This window comes from Coregonus clupeaformis, chromosome 36, assembly GCF_020615455.1.
Source record: "Coregonus clupeaformis isolate EN_2021a chromosome 36, ASM2061545v1, whole genome shotgun sequence".
Lineage (NCBI taxonomy): Eukaryota > Metazoa > Chordata > Actinopteri > Salmoniformes > Salmonidae > Coregonus > Coregonus clupeaformis.
Window position 1 is genome coordinate 4,809,757 of NC_059227.1, and position 17,558 is coordinate 4,827,314.

The window sequence follows — 17,558 nt, forward strand, 5'->3', positions numbered from 1 at the left end:
AAGGGATGGTGAAGGGTAGAGGATGAAGGGATGGTGAAGGGTAGATGATGAAGGGATGGTGAAGGGTAGAGGATGAAGGGATGGTGAAGGGTAGAGGATGAAGGGATGGTGAAGGGTAGATGATGAAGGGATGGTGAAGGGTAGAGGATGAAGGGATGGTGAAGGGTAGAGGATGAAGGGATGGTGAAGGGTAGAGGATGAAGGGATGGTGAAGGGTAGAGGATGAAGGGATGGTGAAGGGTAGAGGATGAAGGGATGTGAAGGGTAGAGGATGAAGGGATGGTGAAGGGTAGAGGATGAAGGGATGGTGAAGGGTAGAGGATGAAGGGATGTGAAGGGTAGAGGATGAAGGGATGGTGAAGGGTAGAGGATGAAGGGATGGTGAAGGGTAGATGATGAAGGGATGTGAAGGGTAGAGGATGAGGGGATGGTGAAGGGTAGAGGATGAAGGGATGGTGAAGGGTAGAGGATGAAGGGATGGTGAAGGGTAGATGATGAAGGGATGGTGAAGGGATGTGAAGGGTAGAGGATGAAGGGATGGTGAAGGGTAGAGGATGAAGGGATGGTGAAGGGTAGAGGATGAAGGGATGGTGAAGGGTAGAGGATGAAGGGATGGTGAAGGGTAGATGATGAAGGGATGTGAAGGGTAGAGGATGAAGGGATGGTGAAGGGTAGAGGATGAAGGGAAAAGATGCAGGTAATGGATAATTGGAGGAGGTGAGGGGAAATGGGGAAAGAGAAGAATGGAGGGATGGTGAAGGGTAGATGATGAAGGGATGGTGAAGGGATGTGAAGGGTAGAAGATGAAGGGATGGTGAAGGGTAGAGGATGAAGGGATGGTGAAGGGTAGATGATGAAGGGATGGTGAAGGGATGTGAAGGGTAGAGGATGAAGGGATGGTCAAGGGTAGAGGATGAAGGGATGGTGAAGGGTAGAGGATGAAGTGATGGTGAAGGGTAGAGGATGAAGGGATGGTGAAGGTTAGAGGATGAAGGGATGTGAAGGGTAGAGGATGAAGGGATGGTGAAGGGTAGAGGATGAAGGGATGGTGAAGGGTAGAGGATGAAGGGATGGTGAAAGCTAGATGATGAAGGGATGGTGAAGGGTAGAGGATGAAGGGATGGTGAAAGGTAGAGGATGAAGGGATGGTGAAGGGTAGAGGATGAAGGGATGGTGAAGGGTAGAGGATGAAGGGTGTGAAGGGTAGAGGATGAAGGGATGGTGAAGGGTAGAGGATGAAGGGATGGTGAAGGGTAGATGATGAAGGGATGGTGAAGGGTAGAGGATGAAGGGATGGTGAAGGGTAGAGGATGAAGGGATGGTGAAGGGTAGAGGATGAAGGGATGGTGAAGGGTAGAGGATGAAGGGATGGTGAAGGGTAGAGGATGAAGGGATGGTGAAGGGTAGAGGATGAAGGGATGGTGAAGGGTAGAGGATGAAGGGATGTGAAGGGTAGAGGATGAAGGGATGGTGAAGGGTAGAGGATGAAGGGATGGTGAAGGGTAGAGGATGAAGGGATGTGAAGGGTAGAGGATGAAGGGATGGTGAAGGGTAGAGGATGAAGGGATGGTGAAGGGTAGATGATGAAGGGATGTGAAGGGTAGAGGATGAGGGGATGGTGAAGGGTAGAGGATGAAGGGATGGTGAAGGGTAGAGGATGAAGGGATGGTGAAGGGTAGATGATGAAGGGATGGTGAAGGGATGTGAAGGGTAGAGGATGAAGGGATGGTGAAGGGTAGAGGATGAAGGGATGGTGAAGGGTAGAGGATGAAGGGATGGTGAAGGGTAGAGGATGAAGGGATGGTGAAGGGTAGATGATGAAGGGATGTGAAGGGTAGAGGATGAAGGGATGGTGAAGGGTAGAGGATGAAGGGAAAAGATGCAGGTAATGGATAATTGGAGGAGGTGAGGGGAAATGGGGAAAGAGAAGAATGGAGGGATGGTGAAGGGTAGATGATGAAGGGATGGTGAAGGGATGTGAAGGGTAGAGGATGAAGGGATGGTGAAGGGTAGAGGATGAAGGGATGGTGAAGGGTAGATGATGAAGGGATGGTGAAGGGATGTGAAGGGTAGAGGATGAAGGGATGGTCAAGGGTAGAGGATGAAGGGATGGTGAAGGGTAGAGGATGAAGTGATGGTGAAGGGTAGAGGATGAAGGGATGGTGAAGGTTAGAGGATGAAGGGATGTGAAGGGTAGAGGATGAAGGGATGGTGAAGGGTAGAGGATGAAGGGATGGTGAAGGGTAGAGGATGAAGGGATGGTGAAAGCTAGATGATGAAGGGATGGTGAAGGGTAGAGGATGAAGGGATGGTGAAAGGTAGAGGATGAAGGGATGGTGAAGGGTAGAGGATGAAGGGATGGTGAAGGGTAGAGGATGAAGGGTGTGAAGGGTAGAGGATGAAGGGATGGTGAAGGGTAGAGGATGAAGGGATGGTGAAGTGTAGAGGATGAAGGGATGGTGAAGGGTAGAGGATGAAGGGATGGTGAAGGGTAGAGGATGAAGGGATGGTGAAGGGTAGAGGATGAAGGAATGGTGAAGGGTCGAGGATGAAGGGATGGTGAAGGGTAGAGGATGAAGGGATGGTGAAGGGTAGAGGATGAAGGGATGGTGAAGGGTAGAGGATGAAGGGATGGTGAAGGGTAGAGGATGAAGGGATGGTGAAGGGATAGAGGATGAAGGGATGGTAAAGGGTAGAGGATGAAGGGATGGTGAAGGGTAGAGGATGAAGGGATGGTGAAGGGTAGATGATGAAGGGATGGTGAAGGGTAGAGGATGAAGGGATGGTGAAGGGTAGAGGATGAAGGGATGGTGAAGGGTAGAGGATGAAGGGATGGTGAAGGGTAGAGGATGAAGGGATGTGAAGGGTAGAGGATGAAGGGATGGTGAAGGGTAGAGGATGAAGGGATGGTGAAGGGTAGATGATGAAGGGATGGTGAAGGGTAGAGGATGAAGGGATGGTGAAGGGTAGAGGATGAAGGGATGGTGAAGAGTAGAGGATGAAGGGATGGTGAAGGGTAGAGGATGAAGGGATGGTGAAGGGTAGAGGATGAAGGGATGGTGAAGGGTAGAGGATGAAGGGATGGTGAAGGGTAGAGGATGAAGGGATGGTGAAGGGTAGAGGATGAAGGGATGTGAAGGGTAGAGGATGAAGGGATGGTGAAGGGTAGAGGATGAAGGGATGGTGAAGGGTAGATGATGAAAGGATGTGAAGGGTAGAGGATGAAGGGATGGTGAAGGGTAGAGGATGAAGGGATGGTGAAGGGTAGATGATGAAGGGATGGTGAAGGGTAGAGGATGAAGGGATGGTGAAGGGTAGAGGATGAAGGGATGGTGAAGGGTAGAGGATGAAGGGATGGTGAAGGGTAGAGGATGAAGGGATGGTGAAGGGTAGAGGATGAAGGGATGGTGAAGGGTAGAGGATGAAGGGATGGTGAAGGGTAGAGGATGAAGGGATGGTGAAGGGTAGAGGATGAAGGGATGGTGAAGGGTAGAGGATGAAGGGATGGTGAAGGGTAGATGATGAAGGGATGTGAAGGGTAGAGGATGAAGGGATGGTGAAGGGTAGAGGATGAAGGGAAAATATGCAGGTAATGGATAATTGGAGGAGGTGAGGGGAAATGCGGAAAGAGAAGAATGGAGGGATGGGATGAAGCTTAGGGATCAGGTGATGAAGAAGGGATGAAAGGTGGAGAGGATGAGGGAAAGGAAGGGATAATGGAGGGATGGGATGAAGAGATCTGGTGAGAGGAAATAAGGAAAGGATGGGATAAAAGGATGGGTGAAGGGAAGAAGGAGAGGAGAGGAGTGTTCTGTGTGACTCACTGTAGGTTCTCTGAGCTGAACTCTGATTCCAGGAACTTGAGGAACTGATCGCGACCTGCCAGATCCTTCAGAGCTTCTTCTAGAGAGAAACCCCACTTCCTCACCCTCTGTTGACTGGGGTCCTTACTAAGGGGGGTACAGAAGGAGAGAGTATGAGGAAGGAAAAGTTTGAGTTCATGAAAGAGCAGGAGTTAAATAAAATAGACAGACAGAAAAAAAATGAATACTGTGATCTCAAACAGTCTCAAACACCACATGATGTTGGACAAGTGGTGGCAGTGACGTGGAAAGAGTGACAGCATAGTCCTGTAATGGCAGCGTTCACATGACACCTAATCATTTACATCTCTGCAGGACATTCCCCTCTAACCTGTAATGTAATTAATCAATTTATCAGGATTATGAGGCTACATTAGGCACAATGATTATATGTCTGGGTTGATTCATCTCTGCATAAGTCTAGGAGACCAGAAGGGTTACAGACAGACTACACATGGTGCTCAGCAACAGCATCGTCCACCATGAAATATCTTTCATATCTGGATCTAATAATGATGTCGGACAATAGGATGTCATTGCCCTTTGTTCAGATTGTTCAGACTTTAAGGATGATTATCTAAAGTCCTGTTTACACTTGGTTCTAACATGCGTCCTTTGTCCTGAACTTGTCCACATTCTGATTGTGACCACATTTTTAGACGGGTGTAGACAATCAAAAAATACATTGTGATCAGATCATCCTGCCCACCTGTGGAGGTAGTCAAGACACATTGTGTCTGGATATCTCACAAGTGTAGGCAGATCTGGACAGAGACACCATTTCAATCATCATTATTCTACCCTTTAACATCATTGACAGGTGGCACCATTGACTGATTACATCAATATGTGTCTTACAATAAATACATATTATTTTGAAAGAATAGCTGTGAAATATAATTTGCATAAAGGAAGGGACCAGGAAATCTGGTCACAATGCAGACACAGGTATAAATAGGGCTAGGGACTCGTTGTATCTGGATATCAATCAAGTGTAAACAAATCTGGATGATCAAATAATTTAAATCATCATTATACTGGCCTCTAAAATCATTGGCACCATTGACATATGGCATAAATAATTGTCTTCAAATAGATACATTCATATCATTTTGAAATAATATCTGTCAAACAATCTGCATACAGGGAGGCACCAGGAAATCTGGTCACAATTCGGACATAGTGGACAGATAACAGACACGTTTCGCTACCAATGTGTACCAACGGCTACAATGTGGGCACGATCAGAATGTGGACAGGATCAGGACAAAGGGCGCATGTTAGAACCAGGTATAAACGGGGCTTTAAGACACAGCATTGGTGACCCCTGAGACAGTTGGCTCTCTTTGATTATGGTACTTTGATTTCACCATTTAGTAATGAAACAGGACGATAATAAGTTGTCATTGCCCCCCCATGATCCTCTCTGTCACTGAGGGTGATTTTGCAGCTGAAGTGGCTAGGTGGATTAGTTTTGTAGGAAAAGCCATAAATTAGGTGTTTTGGGAGAGACAGAGACCAGAGACAAGTATGTATCAGACAGGGAAGTCACAGATACCAGTCCACCGACTGGGGAACTTAGGGTTGTGGTTCTTACCTGGCCTCTAGGTCCCAGAATGAGAGGTCGTCACTGGCCCAGGGGTTGGACGGTTCTGGTGACACCACCAACGGGTCATACTCCTGGTACTGCTCAGTGTAAGTCATCAGACTGACAGCAACACAACAGACAACACACAGAGATGGACATTGTGAAGAATGACACATGATCAGTCAGATATCAGTTCTACTGTAGGCCCTACAGTCAGATATCAGTTCTACTGTAGGCCCTACAGTCAGATATCAGTTCTACTGTAGGCCTTACAGTCAGATATCAGTTCTACTGTAGGCCCTACAGTCAGATATCAGTTCTACTGTAGGCCCTACAGTCAGATATCAGTTCTACTGTAGGCCTTACAGTCAGATATCAGTTCTACTGTAGGCCTTACAGTCAGATATCAGTTCTACTGTAGGCCCTACAGTCAGATATCAGTTCTACTGTAGGCCCTACAGTCAGATATCAGTTCTACTGTAGGCCCTACAGTCAGATATCAGTTCTACTGTAGGCCTTACAGTCAGATATCAGTTCTACTGTAGGCCTTACAGTCAGATATCAGTTCTACTGTAGGCCCTACAGTCAGATATCAGTTCTACTGTAGGCCTTACAGTCAGATATCAGTTCTACTGTAGGCCCTACAGTCAGATATCAGTTCTACTGTAGGCCTTACAGTCAGATATCAGTTCTACTGTAGGCCCTACAGTCAGATATCAGTTCTACTGTAGGCCTTACAGTCAGATATCAGTTCTACTGTAGGCCTTACAGTCAGATATCAGTTCTACTGTAGGCCTTACAGTCAGATATCAGTTCTACTGTAGGCCTACAGTCAGATATCAGTTCTACTGTAGGCCTTACAGTCAGATATCAGTTCTACTGTAGGCCCTACAGTCAGATATCAGTTCTACTGTAGGCCTTACAGTCAGATATCAGTTCTACTGTAGGCCCTTACAGTCAGATATCAGTTCTACTGTAGGCCCTACAGTCAGATATCAGTTCTACTGTAGGCCTTACAGTCAGATATCAGTTCTACTGTAGGCCCTACAGTCAGATATCAGTTCTACTGTAGGCCTTACAGTCAGATATCAGTTCTACTGTAGGCCTTACAGTCAGATATCAGTTCTACTGTAGGCCTTACAGTCAGATATCAGTTCTACTGTAGCCTTACAGTCAGATATCAGTTCTACTGTAGGCCCTACAGTCAGATATCAGTTCTACTGTAGGCCCTACAGTCAGATATCAGTTCTACTGTAGGCCTTACAGTCAGATATCAGTTCTACTGTAGGCCTTACAGTCAGATATCAGTTCTACTGTAGGCCTTACAGTCAGATATCAGTTCTACTGTAGGCCCTACAGTCAGATATCAGTTCTACTGTAGGCCTTACAGTCAGATATCAGTTCTACTGTAGGCCCTACAGTCAGATATCAGTTCTACTGTAGGCCCTTACAGTCAGATATCAGTTCTACTGTAGGCCTTACAGTCAGATATCAGTTCTACTGTAGGCCTTACAGTCAGATATCAGTTCTACTGTAGGCCCTACAGTCAGATATCAGTTCTACTGTAGGCCCTACAGTCAGATATCAGTTCTACTGTAGGCCTTACAGTCAGATATCAGTTCTACTGTAGGCCTTACAGTCAGATATCAGTTCTACTGTAGGCCCTTACAGTCAGATATCAGTTCTACTGTAGGCCTTACAGTCAGATATCAGTTCTACTGTAGGCCTTACAGTCAGATATCAGTTCTACTGTAGGCCTTACAGTCAGATATCAGTTCTACTGTAGGCCTTACAGTCAGATATCAGTTCTACTGTAGGCCTTACAGTCAGATATCAGTTCTACTGTAGGCCTTACAGTCAGATATCAGTTCTACTGTAGGCCTTACAGTCAGATATCAGTTCTACTGTAGGCCTTACAGTCAGATATCAGTTCTACTGTAGGCCTTACAGTCAGATATCAGTTCTACTGTAGGCCTTACAGTCAGATATCAGTTCTACTGTAGGCCTTACAGTCAGATATCAGTTCTACTGTAGGCCTTACAGTCAGATATCAGTTCTACTGTAGGCCTTACAGTCAGATATCAGTTCTACTGTAGGCCTTACAGTCAGATATCAGTTCTACTGTAGGCCCTACAGTCAGATATCAGTTCTACTGTAGGCCCTACAGTCAGATATCAGTTCTACTGTAGGCCCTACAGTCAGATATCAGTTCTACTGTAGGCCTTACAGTCAGATATCAGTTCTACTGTAGGCCTTACAGTCAGATATCAGTTCTACTGTAGGCCTTACAGTCAGATATCAGTTCTACTGTAGGCCTTACAGTCAGATATCAGTTCTACTGTAGGCCTTACAGTCAGATATCAGTTCTACTGTAGGCCCCTACTACTTGACACAGATCGGAAACCTATTAATGTAAGGCTAAACTATTAGGTGGAAACTGGTGAGCCAAGAGTAGTTTCCGCCACAGTGCGAGCCCAGTTTGAAACACCCTGCCTGCATCATCATGGCACCAATGGCTTTGAACTCTGTAAAGGAATTCTTAGAAAAGCACCACACACACGCAATCCCTGGTAGAAGGTCACATTTGAAAACCATAAACCACTTCAGTCCTGCCCTCCAGCCTTGACCCAAGCCCCTAGACCTGCCCTCCAGCCTTTCCCCTAGCCCTAGAAACCATAAACCACTTCAGTCCTGCCCTCCAGCCTTTCCCCTAGCCCTAGAAACCATAAACCACTTCAGTCCTGCCCTCCAGCCTTTCCCCTAGCCCTAGAAACCATAAACCACTTCAGTCCTGCCCTCCAGCCTTTCCCCTAGCCCTAGAAACCATAAACCACTTCATTCCTGCCCTCCAGCCTGTACCTTGCCCCTAGCCCCGCCCTCCAGCCTGTACCTTGCCCCTAGCCCCGCCCTCCAGCCTGTACCTTGCCCCTAGCCCCGCCCTCCAGCCTGTACCTTGCCCCTAGCCCCGCCCTCCAGCCTGTACCTTGCCCCTAGCCCCGCCCTCCAGCCTGTACCTTGCCCCTAGCCCCGCCCTCCAGCCTGTACCTTGCCCCTAGCCCTGCCCTCCAGCCTGTACCTTGCCCCTAGCCCCGCCCTCCAGCCTGTACCTTGCCCCTAGCCCCGCCCTCCAGCCTGTACCTTGCCCCTAGCCCTGCCCCACCCTCCAGCCTGTACCTTGCCCCTAGCCCTGCCCTCCAGCCTGTACCTTGCCCCTAGCCCCGCCCTCCAGCCTGTACCTTGCCCTTAGCCCTGCCCTCCAGCCTGTACCTTGCCCCTAGCCCTGCCCTCCAGCCTGTACCTTGCCCCTAGCCCTGCCCTCCAGCCTGTACCTTGCCCTTAGCCCCGCACTCCAGCCTGTACCTTGCCCCTAGCCCTGCCCTCCAGCCTGTACCTTGCCCCTAGCCCTGCCCTCCAGCCTGTACCTTGCCCCTAGCCCTGCCTAAGCAGAGCTGCCAACTCTCACACATTGGCCGCGAGACACACGCATTTTGACCCTCTTCTCACACTCTCACCGCACACCACTTATATCTCACGCATTGAAAAGTACTGCTTTTATTTTTCTAGTTAACTTTTCAACTGTGCCCCAAATCGTTTTGAAATCGGAGCGTCTGCGCCTGCAATTTAACATCACGAGCGACACCTCTATCATTGTCCTGTCTTGCCACAGCACTGTGAACCGCGGCACATTGAAGCATATGATTGGTCTAGTTATGTAAAGGATCAAGTGGGATTGGATGCATGTTTAAAAAAAAAACGCCCATCAAGATTAGAGTGGAGCTGAATGGAGAGAGAACATTCTCTGCTGAGTTTCTAAAAACTCTTAAAAGAGCAGCGCGGAAGCCTGTTTTATGTCCAATGAGGTCGCTGTTCCTCCTGTCTCTATTGCAGAATGCAGCCTTTTGACAGCATGTACTAAAATCGATTTAAACCCACACTTGCATTAGTCCCCTCGTTTGGGGATTGGCATTTAGGCTGTGACAGCGAAAAGGCAGCAGACAGAACTACAGTATGTTACAAAAATCATTTTGTCAAACAGATTGTGAATCCAAAAGTGTAAGTTTGATTCTAGAGGGGGGAGAACAAATATAAAATAATTTGGGTAGTGTACTGCAGCGGCGATTTTAGCATGTCAATCTTGGTGGGGCAAACTCCATTTTTTTTAAATGCATGTCAGCAAAGCCACTACACAACACAACACAAAACAGTACATTCATTGCACTATAACGGTGACAAACAGTGCCCACAAACTGTTAGGGCCTCCATGAAGCTGTCCCAACAGCAGAGCTTTCCTTTCAGCACCATGGAGTGAATCCTTACCACCGCTACACCTGGCTATCAGCGGAGCCTTGTCTGGCAGCGAAACAGTTAATTCAGCCTCATTTACTGCCTTTAAAAAAAAAAACTAGGCGATATGGCTGACTTGCTTAAACAAATGTGGTTTCTACTCACAATCGAGATGTACAAACTATGGCATAAGGGAACGATGAGCGCATAAGAGGCAATCCGTCATTTCGATTATGACATTAATGAGCGAGCTAAGAATGACGTAGTCAATCTAACTATTTGTTCAGCACTTTTGAAATGTACAGCGACAGAATTCAGAACATGGGCCGTTCTTACAGTGTTCTCCCTGTACACCAAGTCAGAACCTTAGGCTAACTAAAGGGGGAATATAAGCAGACAATGAAAGCTCTTACAATATTCGATGATTACATTTCTCTAAAACAGGCTATAGGCTACATGTGCACCACCAAGTCACAACAGTAGGCTATATTATGAGGGGGGAAAAGGGACCAAATTATTAGGGTGAGGCACATGGGCTACTAACAGCTTACTACACAACATACACTTAGTATTACTTTCTTAGCTACAGTATACATATCTCCCTGGCATATTACATCATGTATGCAGCAGCACCTTGTTGTGCTGTGCTCACTTGAACAGGAAGGTGTCCTTCTTGTGGGCTAATTTTGTCATCAAACTTTGTCATCAAAGTCTGGCATTCTCTGGATTTATGGTGCTTTCAAGACAACTGGGAACTCGGAACAAAACGAGGTCGAATCATGATGACGTCAGTGATCTTCAGGTCGGAGTTCTAGAAAGAGGCCCGAGTTCCCGACTTGGAATTCCGAGTTGGACGACCGTTCAAAACGTATTTTCAAATCAAATCCAATGTTATTTGTCACATGCGCTGAATACAACAGGTATACAACCTTACCGTGAAATGCTTACTTACAAGCCCTTAACAAACAATGCAGTTCAAGAAATAGAGTTAAGAGAATATTTACTAAATAAACTAAAGTAATAAATAAAAAGTAACACAATAAAATAACAATAACGAGGCTATATACAGGGGGTACCGGTACCGAGTCAATGTGCGGGGGTACAGGTTAGTCCAGGTAATTTGTACATGTAGGTAGGGGTAAAGTGACTATGCATAGATAATAAACAGCGAGTAGCAGCAGTGTAAAAACAAAAGGGGGGGTCAATGTAAATAGTCCGGGTGGCCATTTTATTAATTGTTCAGGAGTTTTATGACTTGGGGGTAGAAGCTATTAAGGATCCTTTTGGATCTAGACTTGGCACTCCGGTACCGCTTGCTGTGCGGTAGCAGAGAGAACAGTCTATGACTTGGGTGACTGGAGTCTTTGACAATTTTTTGGGCCTTCCTCTGACACCGCCTAGTATATAGGTCCTGGATGGCAGGAAGCTTGGTCCCAGTGATGTACTGGACTGTACGCCCTTACGGTCGGATGCCGAGCAGTTGCCATACCAGGCAGTGATGCCACCGGTCAGGATGCTCTCGATGGTGCAGCTGTATAACTTTTTGAGGATCTGGGGACCCATGCCAAATCGCAGTCTGAGCTCTTTTTTTCCGAGTAACCCAGTTGTCTTGAGATCACTGAAGTCTGAGATTTCCCAGTTTCCAGTTGTTTTGAACTCGGCAGAAGTCATGCTGGATTGACAGCATGGCCAACGTATTCAACCTTTTCTGGCCCATGATGTTGTATGTGAATGTTTATCCTTTTAAGCTTGGAAAAGAGACCCTTAAACCCAGACTTGGACCACACACCCGCTCCACTGAATAGCAGGCTAGTGATTGCTTTGCAACGCTTGCAGTTAGCCACAGATTCCTTCCAAACCACTCATTGTTGAATTTGCGATTTCCAACTTGTTGTGTAATGTTTATGTCCAATGGCCGATGAGCACCGATAAGTTTTATCTATAATTTATCTTCATATGACAAGGATTGAAAAGGCATTACCAGTAGATTGTCGACTTGATTCATGACGGTGACTGCTTGTCTAGCTTGCTAGCTAAGATTTTGAAAGTATGATGTTGACATGATCAGTCCAATCAAAGCTACGGTAGATATAATTTGACGTCATTTTATCTGTGGCCTATGACCTTGCGCCTTCTTGGATGGGCACTTCTAATGTAAATCTATGGCAGCACCCAAGGGGGCTTGAACATTCTAGTTCTCCCTGTAGATTTTGCAGTGACGTAGTGTTCCCATGAGTGACAGAACACTGAGCCAATCACAGCGCAACTAGAGGAGATTACCAACCCCTACGCTCTGTATTTTCCGCTGGTTGCCCCACCACCACAGAAAGCACTGAGCTAGGCTGAAACACCTGCTATTTGTATCTGCCTTCCTAAAGAAAGAAAAAAAGAGACCAAATTTGTATGCGGCTTTATTAACTCAATTATATATATATATTTTTTTGTAACATTGTTTGCAATCTGATATGTGACACAAATTAATGCCAAAATAACATGCAAAACAGGCAACAAAATTGTATTTAAAAAAAATGCTTATTTTTTATTTTTTAACTAAACAGGTGGGACTCTGCCCCACCTGCTCTGAATGACGGGTCGCCACTGGTGTAGGGGCATATTTATGTTATCAAGTCTTCAGGAGATTTTATTAGCTATTTACTTTATTTGGTCTGACCAGTGGAACAATTCTCATTCTTAACAATGGGCTATAATACAGGGTAATTGGTGTGCTTGTCAGAGCAACAACACTACTGATATTCACCACACTTATTGTATTGTTCCACTTCTTTCCAGTAATGACAGTGTAATCACATATTTGAAATCTGATATGCCCTACTTGTGTCTTTGAAAATGAATTATATGAGGCCATGTATTTTTGCAGCCATTCACGGATTGTTTTGAACAAAGTCATACAAATAAGCGTTGGATATTAAATGCTGCGCGAATCAAATATAATTTTTGACATTTTAGTATTGGGCACGTGCTAGGCAGAGATGGTAGGGGGGCTCTCAACTCATAAACACATCATATTGTTTCTATGTAGAGTAAGATGATGACAGGGATCTTCAACTAGTAGGAATATACCACCTGAATATTGATATTCATTAGACTTTTCTTGAAGGTTGGGTGATTTTGATAAATTAATTGTTATAACAAAGAACATTTTCAAACACCCGGCACTTGGGAAACATAGATAATAATAAATAATAATATGCCATTTAGCAGACGCTTTTATCCAAAGCGACTTACAGTCATGCGTGCATACATTTTTGTGTATGGGTGGTCCCGGGGATCGAACCCACTACCTTGGCGTTACAAGCGGCGTGCTCTACCAGCTGAGCTACAGAGGACCACAGATCTGGGGTGACCAACCTTCCTGGAGAGCTAGCAGGATTTTCTTTCAGCCCTATTTTTAAAAGAGAGAGTTCACCCAAAATACAAAATATAAAATGTTTGTGTCCTTACCTTGAAAGCAGTCTATGGACAACCAGACTGCAATCTATGATTTGGTTACCCCACTGCCATCAACCATTAATATTACAATTTCCTGTGTAAAGCCTTGGTGTAGTGGTAATACTCCCTGGCACATGTTGCATACAACTTTCCACCTGCTTCTAACCTTCCCACTGTTTCTAGCATTAGCCTGTCTCCCCATCTCATTTCATTACTGTCTGAATAAAGTGTCAAACCACCTAAGAAAATATGTTTAAAAAAAAAGATTAGCATACTTTACATTTCATCCCCCAAATATCTCAAAGTAACAAAGTAATCGAATTTTGAGTGTTCATTTAATGTTCAAAGCATCCTGAATACACCTAATTTTCCACCGTGGTCATAGGCCTAAGCCATGTAAAAATACATACAGTGGGGAGAACAAGTATTTGATACACTGCCGATTTTGCAGGTTTTCCTACTTACAAAGCATGTAGAGGTCTGTAATTTTTATCATAGGTACACTTCAACTGTGAGAGACGGAATCTAAAACAAAAATCCAGAAAATCACATTGTATGATTTTTAAGTAATTCATTTGCATTTTATTGCATGACATAAGTATTTGATACATCAGAAAAGCAGAACTTAATATTTGGTACAGAAACCTTTGTTTGCAATTACAGAGATCATATGTTTCCTGTAGGTCTTGACCAGGTTTGCACACACTGCAGCAGGGATTTTGGCCCACTCCTCCATACAGACCTTCTCCAGATCCTTCAGGTTTCGGGGCTGTCGCTGGGCAAGACGGACTTTCAGCTCCCTCCAAAGATTTTCTATTAGGTTCAGGTCTGGAGACTGGCTAGGCCACTCCAGGACCTTGAGATGCTTCTTACGGAGCCACTCCTTAGTTGCCCTGGCTGTGTGTTTCGGGTCGTTGTCATGCTGGAAGACCCAGCCACGACCCATCTTCAATGCTCTTACTGAGGGAAGGAGGTTGTTGGCCAAGATCTCGCGATACATGGCCCCATCCATCCTCCCCTCAATACGGTGCAGTCATCCTGTCCCCTTTGCAGAAAAGCATCACCAAAGAATAATGTTTCCACCTCTATGCTTCACGGTTGGGATGGTGTTCTTGGGGTTGTACTCATCCTTCTTCTTCCTCCAAACACGGCGAGTGGAGTTTAGACCAAAAAGCTCTATTTTTGTCTCATCAGACCACATGACCTTCTTCCATTCCTCCTCTGGATCATCCAGATGGTCATTGGCAAACTTCAGACGGGCCTGGACATGCGCTGGCTTGAGCAGGGGGACCTTGCGTGCGCTGCAGGATTTTAATCCATGATGGCGTAGTGTGTTACTAATGGTTTTCTTTGAGACTGTGGTCCCAGCTCTCTTCAGGTCATTGACCAGGTCCTGCCGTGTAGTTCTGGGCTGATCCCTCACCTTCCTCATGATCATTGATGCCCCACGAGGTGAGATCTTGCATGGAGCCCCAGACCGAGGGTGATTGACCGTCATCTTGAACTTCTTCCATTTTCTAATAATTGCGCCAACAGTTGTTGCCTTCTCACCAAGCTGCTTGCCTATTGTCCTGTAGCCCATCCCAGCCTTGTGCAGGTCTACAATTTTATCCCTGATGTCCTTACACAGCTCTCTGGTCTTGGCCATTGTGGAGAGGTTGGAGTCTGTTTGATTGAGTGTGTGGACAGGTGTCTTTTATACAGGTAATGAGTTAAAACAGGTGCAGTTAATACAGGTAATGAGTGGAGAACAGGAGGGCTTCTTAAAGAAAAACTAACAGGTCTGTGAGAGCCGGAATTCTTACTGGTTGGTAGGTGATCAAATACTTATGTCATGCAATAAAATGCAAATTAATTACTTAAAAATCATACAATGTGATTTTCTGGATTTTTGTTTTAGATTCCGTCTCTCACAGTTGAAGTGTACCTATGATAAAAATTACAGACCTCTACATGCTTTGTAAGTAGGAAAACCTGCAAAATCGGCAGTGTATCAAATACTTGTTCTCCCCACTGTATAATTGCAGGAAATCAGCTTTAAAACAGTAAAATCTTCCTGGGGGAGCACCCCCAGTCCCTCGTCTAGGGATTGTGCCAGGGGGCAATTGAATTCACATAGCAAATCTCCCTCCAAGTTTTTTCAAAAGTTGGCAGCCCTGCCTACCTAAGGCTGAGCCCCCTATCAACCACAGCACTATGGCAAGGGTCAAAGGTAACCCACCAGATGACCCCTGGAGTAATCACAGTCTCTGTGCTGGTGCTGTGGGCTAGTGGCTTAACAGCACTCTACTATAAAAACCTATGATTAACTGGAGAGCTGCATGCTCCCGAGTGGTGCAGCGGTCTAAGGCACTGCATCTCAGTGCTTGAGGTGTCACTACAGACCCCCTGGTTCGATTCCAGGCTGTATCACAATCTGGCCATGATTGGAAGTCCCATAGGGCGGTGCACAATTGGCCCAGTGTTGTCCGGGTTTGGCCGGGGTAGGCCGTCGTTGTAAAAAAGAATTTGTTCTTAACTGACTTGCCTAGTTAAATAAAGGTTAAATAAAGGTTAAATAAAGGTCAAATAAAAATAAAAAATGCACTTGGCTACTGAGCCTAAAGGTCAAACCGGGACAAAAAAAAAAGACCATGATTTGGGGGATTTCCATGATTTGGGGGATTTCCGTGATTTGGGGGATTTCCATGATTTGGGGGATTTTCACAAAATGTAATCCATAGAATGTTCCTTTGGAGGAAGGATATTTGACATTTGTATCTAAAAGCATAATTCATAAATAATTATTATATTAAGAGCTCTGGAATTCCACATTTGTTGTGTTGATTTAACAATCTTTATGACAGGATATGTTTTATAGGTGAGATGGTGGAGCTTTATGACAGGATATGTTTTATAGGTGAGATGGTGGAGCTTTATGACAGGATATGTTTTATAGGTGAGATGGTGGAGCTTTATGACAGGATATGTTTTATAGGTGAGATGGTGGAGCTTTATGACAGGATATGTTTTATAGGTGAGATGGTGGAGCTTTATGACAGGATATGTTTTATAGGTGAGATGGTGGAGCTTTATGACAGGATATGTTTTATAGGTGAGATGGTGGAGCTTTATGACAGGATATGTTTTATAGGTGAGATGGTGGAGCTTTATGACAGGATATGTTTTATAGGTGAGATGGTGGGGAGCTTTATGACAGGATATGTTTTATAGGTGAGATGGTGGAGCTTTATGACAGGATATGTTTTATAGGTGAGATGGTGGGGAGCTTTATGACAGGATATGTTTTATAGGTGAGATGGTGGAGCTTTATGACAGGATATGTTTTATAGGTGAGATGGTGGAGCTTCGCTCATACCTACCTCTCAGCCACTTTAGAAACCTTTATACAGTGTCTGTCCAACTGGCTGTTAAGAAACACAATCTGAGGAGGGGAAACAATAGTCATCATTACTCATCGAGTATGATTAAAACTGGTTTCTAATTGATATACTCAAAGCTATGTTCTTGTGATTACAAGAACATAGTATAGTGTGTGGATTACATAATTTTAATTGATAAAGTACATCTTAGCACATCCAATAGAACATCCAATATAACATCCAACATCTAACAGAACATCCAATGTAACATCCAGCACCCAATAGAACATCCAACAGAACATCCAACATCTAATAGAACATCCAATATACCATCCAACATCCAATAGAACATCCAATATAACATCCAACATCCAATATCCAATAGAACATTCAATATAACATTCAACATCCAATAGAACATCCAATAGAACATCCAACATCCAATAGAACATCCAATAGAACATCCAACATCTAATAGAAAATAAAACATCTAATAGAACATCCAATATAACATCCAACATCCAATTTAACATCCAACAGAACATCCAACATCCAATTGAAGATCCAACATCCAATAGAACATCCAACATCCAATAGAACATCCAACATCCAATAGAACATCCGACATCTAATAGAACATCCAACATATAATAGAACATCCAATATAACATCCAACATCCATTAGAACATCCAACATATAATAGAACATCCAATATAACATCCAACATCCAACATAACATCCAACATCCAATAGAACATCCAACATCCCATCAAACATCCAATAGAACATCCAACATCTAATAGAACATCCAATATAACATCCAACATCTAATAATAATAAATAATATGCCATTTAGCAGACGCTTTTATCCAAAGTGACTTACAGTCACGCGTGCATACATTTTTTGTGTATGGGTGGTCCCGGGGATCGAACCCACTACCTTGGCGTTACAAGCGCCGTGCTCTACCAGCATATCAACATCCAACATCCAGTAGAACATCTAACATCTA

General features: G+C 44.8%; 1 protein-coding gene across 1 annotated transcript in view; it reads right to left on the reverse strand.

The window, feature by feature from the left end:
- The window catches only part of LOC121552678 (regulator of G-protein signaling 6), a 125,017-nt gene that overhangs the window by 15,930 nt on the left and 91,529 nt on the right, over positions 1 to 17,558 (reverse strand). Inside the window, exons 11-13 of the mRNA XM_041865688.2 lie at positions 16,548 to 16,609; positions 5,461 to 5,571; positions 3,825 to 3,950 (exon numbers count right to left, since the gene is read on the reverse strand). Coding sequence (XP_041721622.2) covers positions 3,825 to 3,950; positions 5,461 to 5,571; positions 16,548 to 16,609 — 299 coding nt within the window. The remainder of the gene's footprint in view (positions 1 to 3,824; positions 3,951 to 5,460; positions 5,572 to 16,547; positions 16,610 to 17,558) is intronic.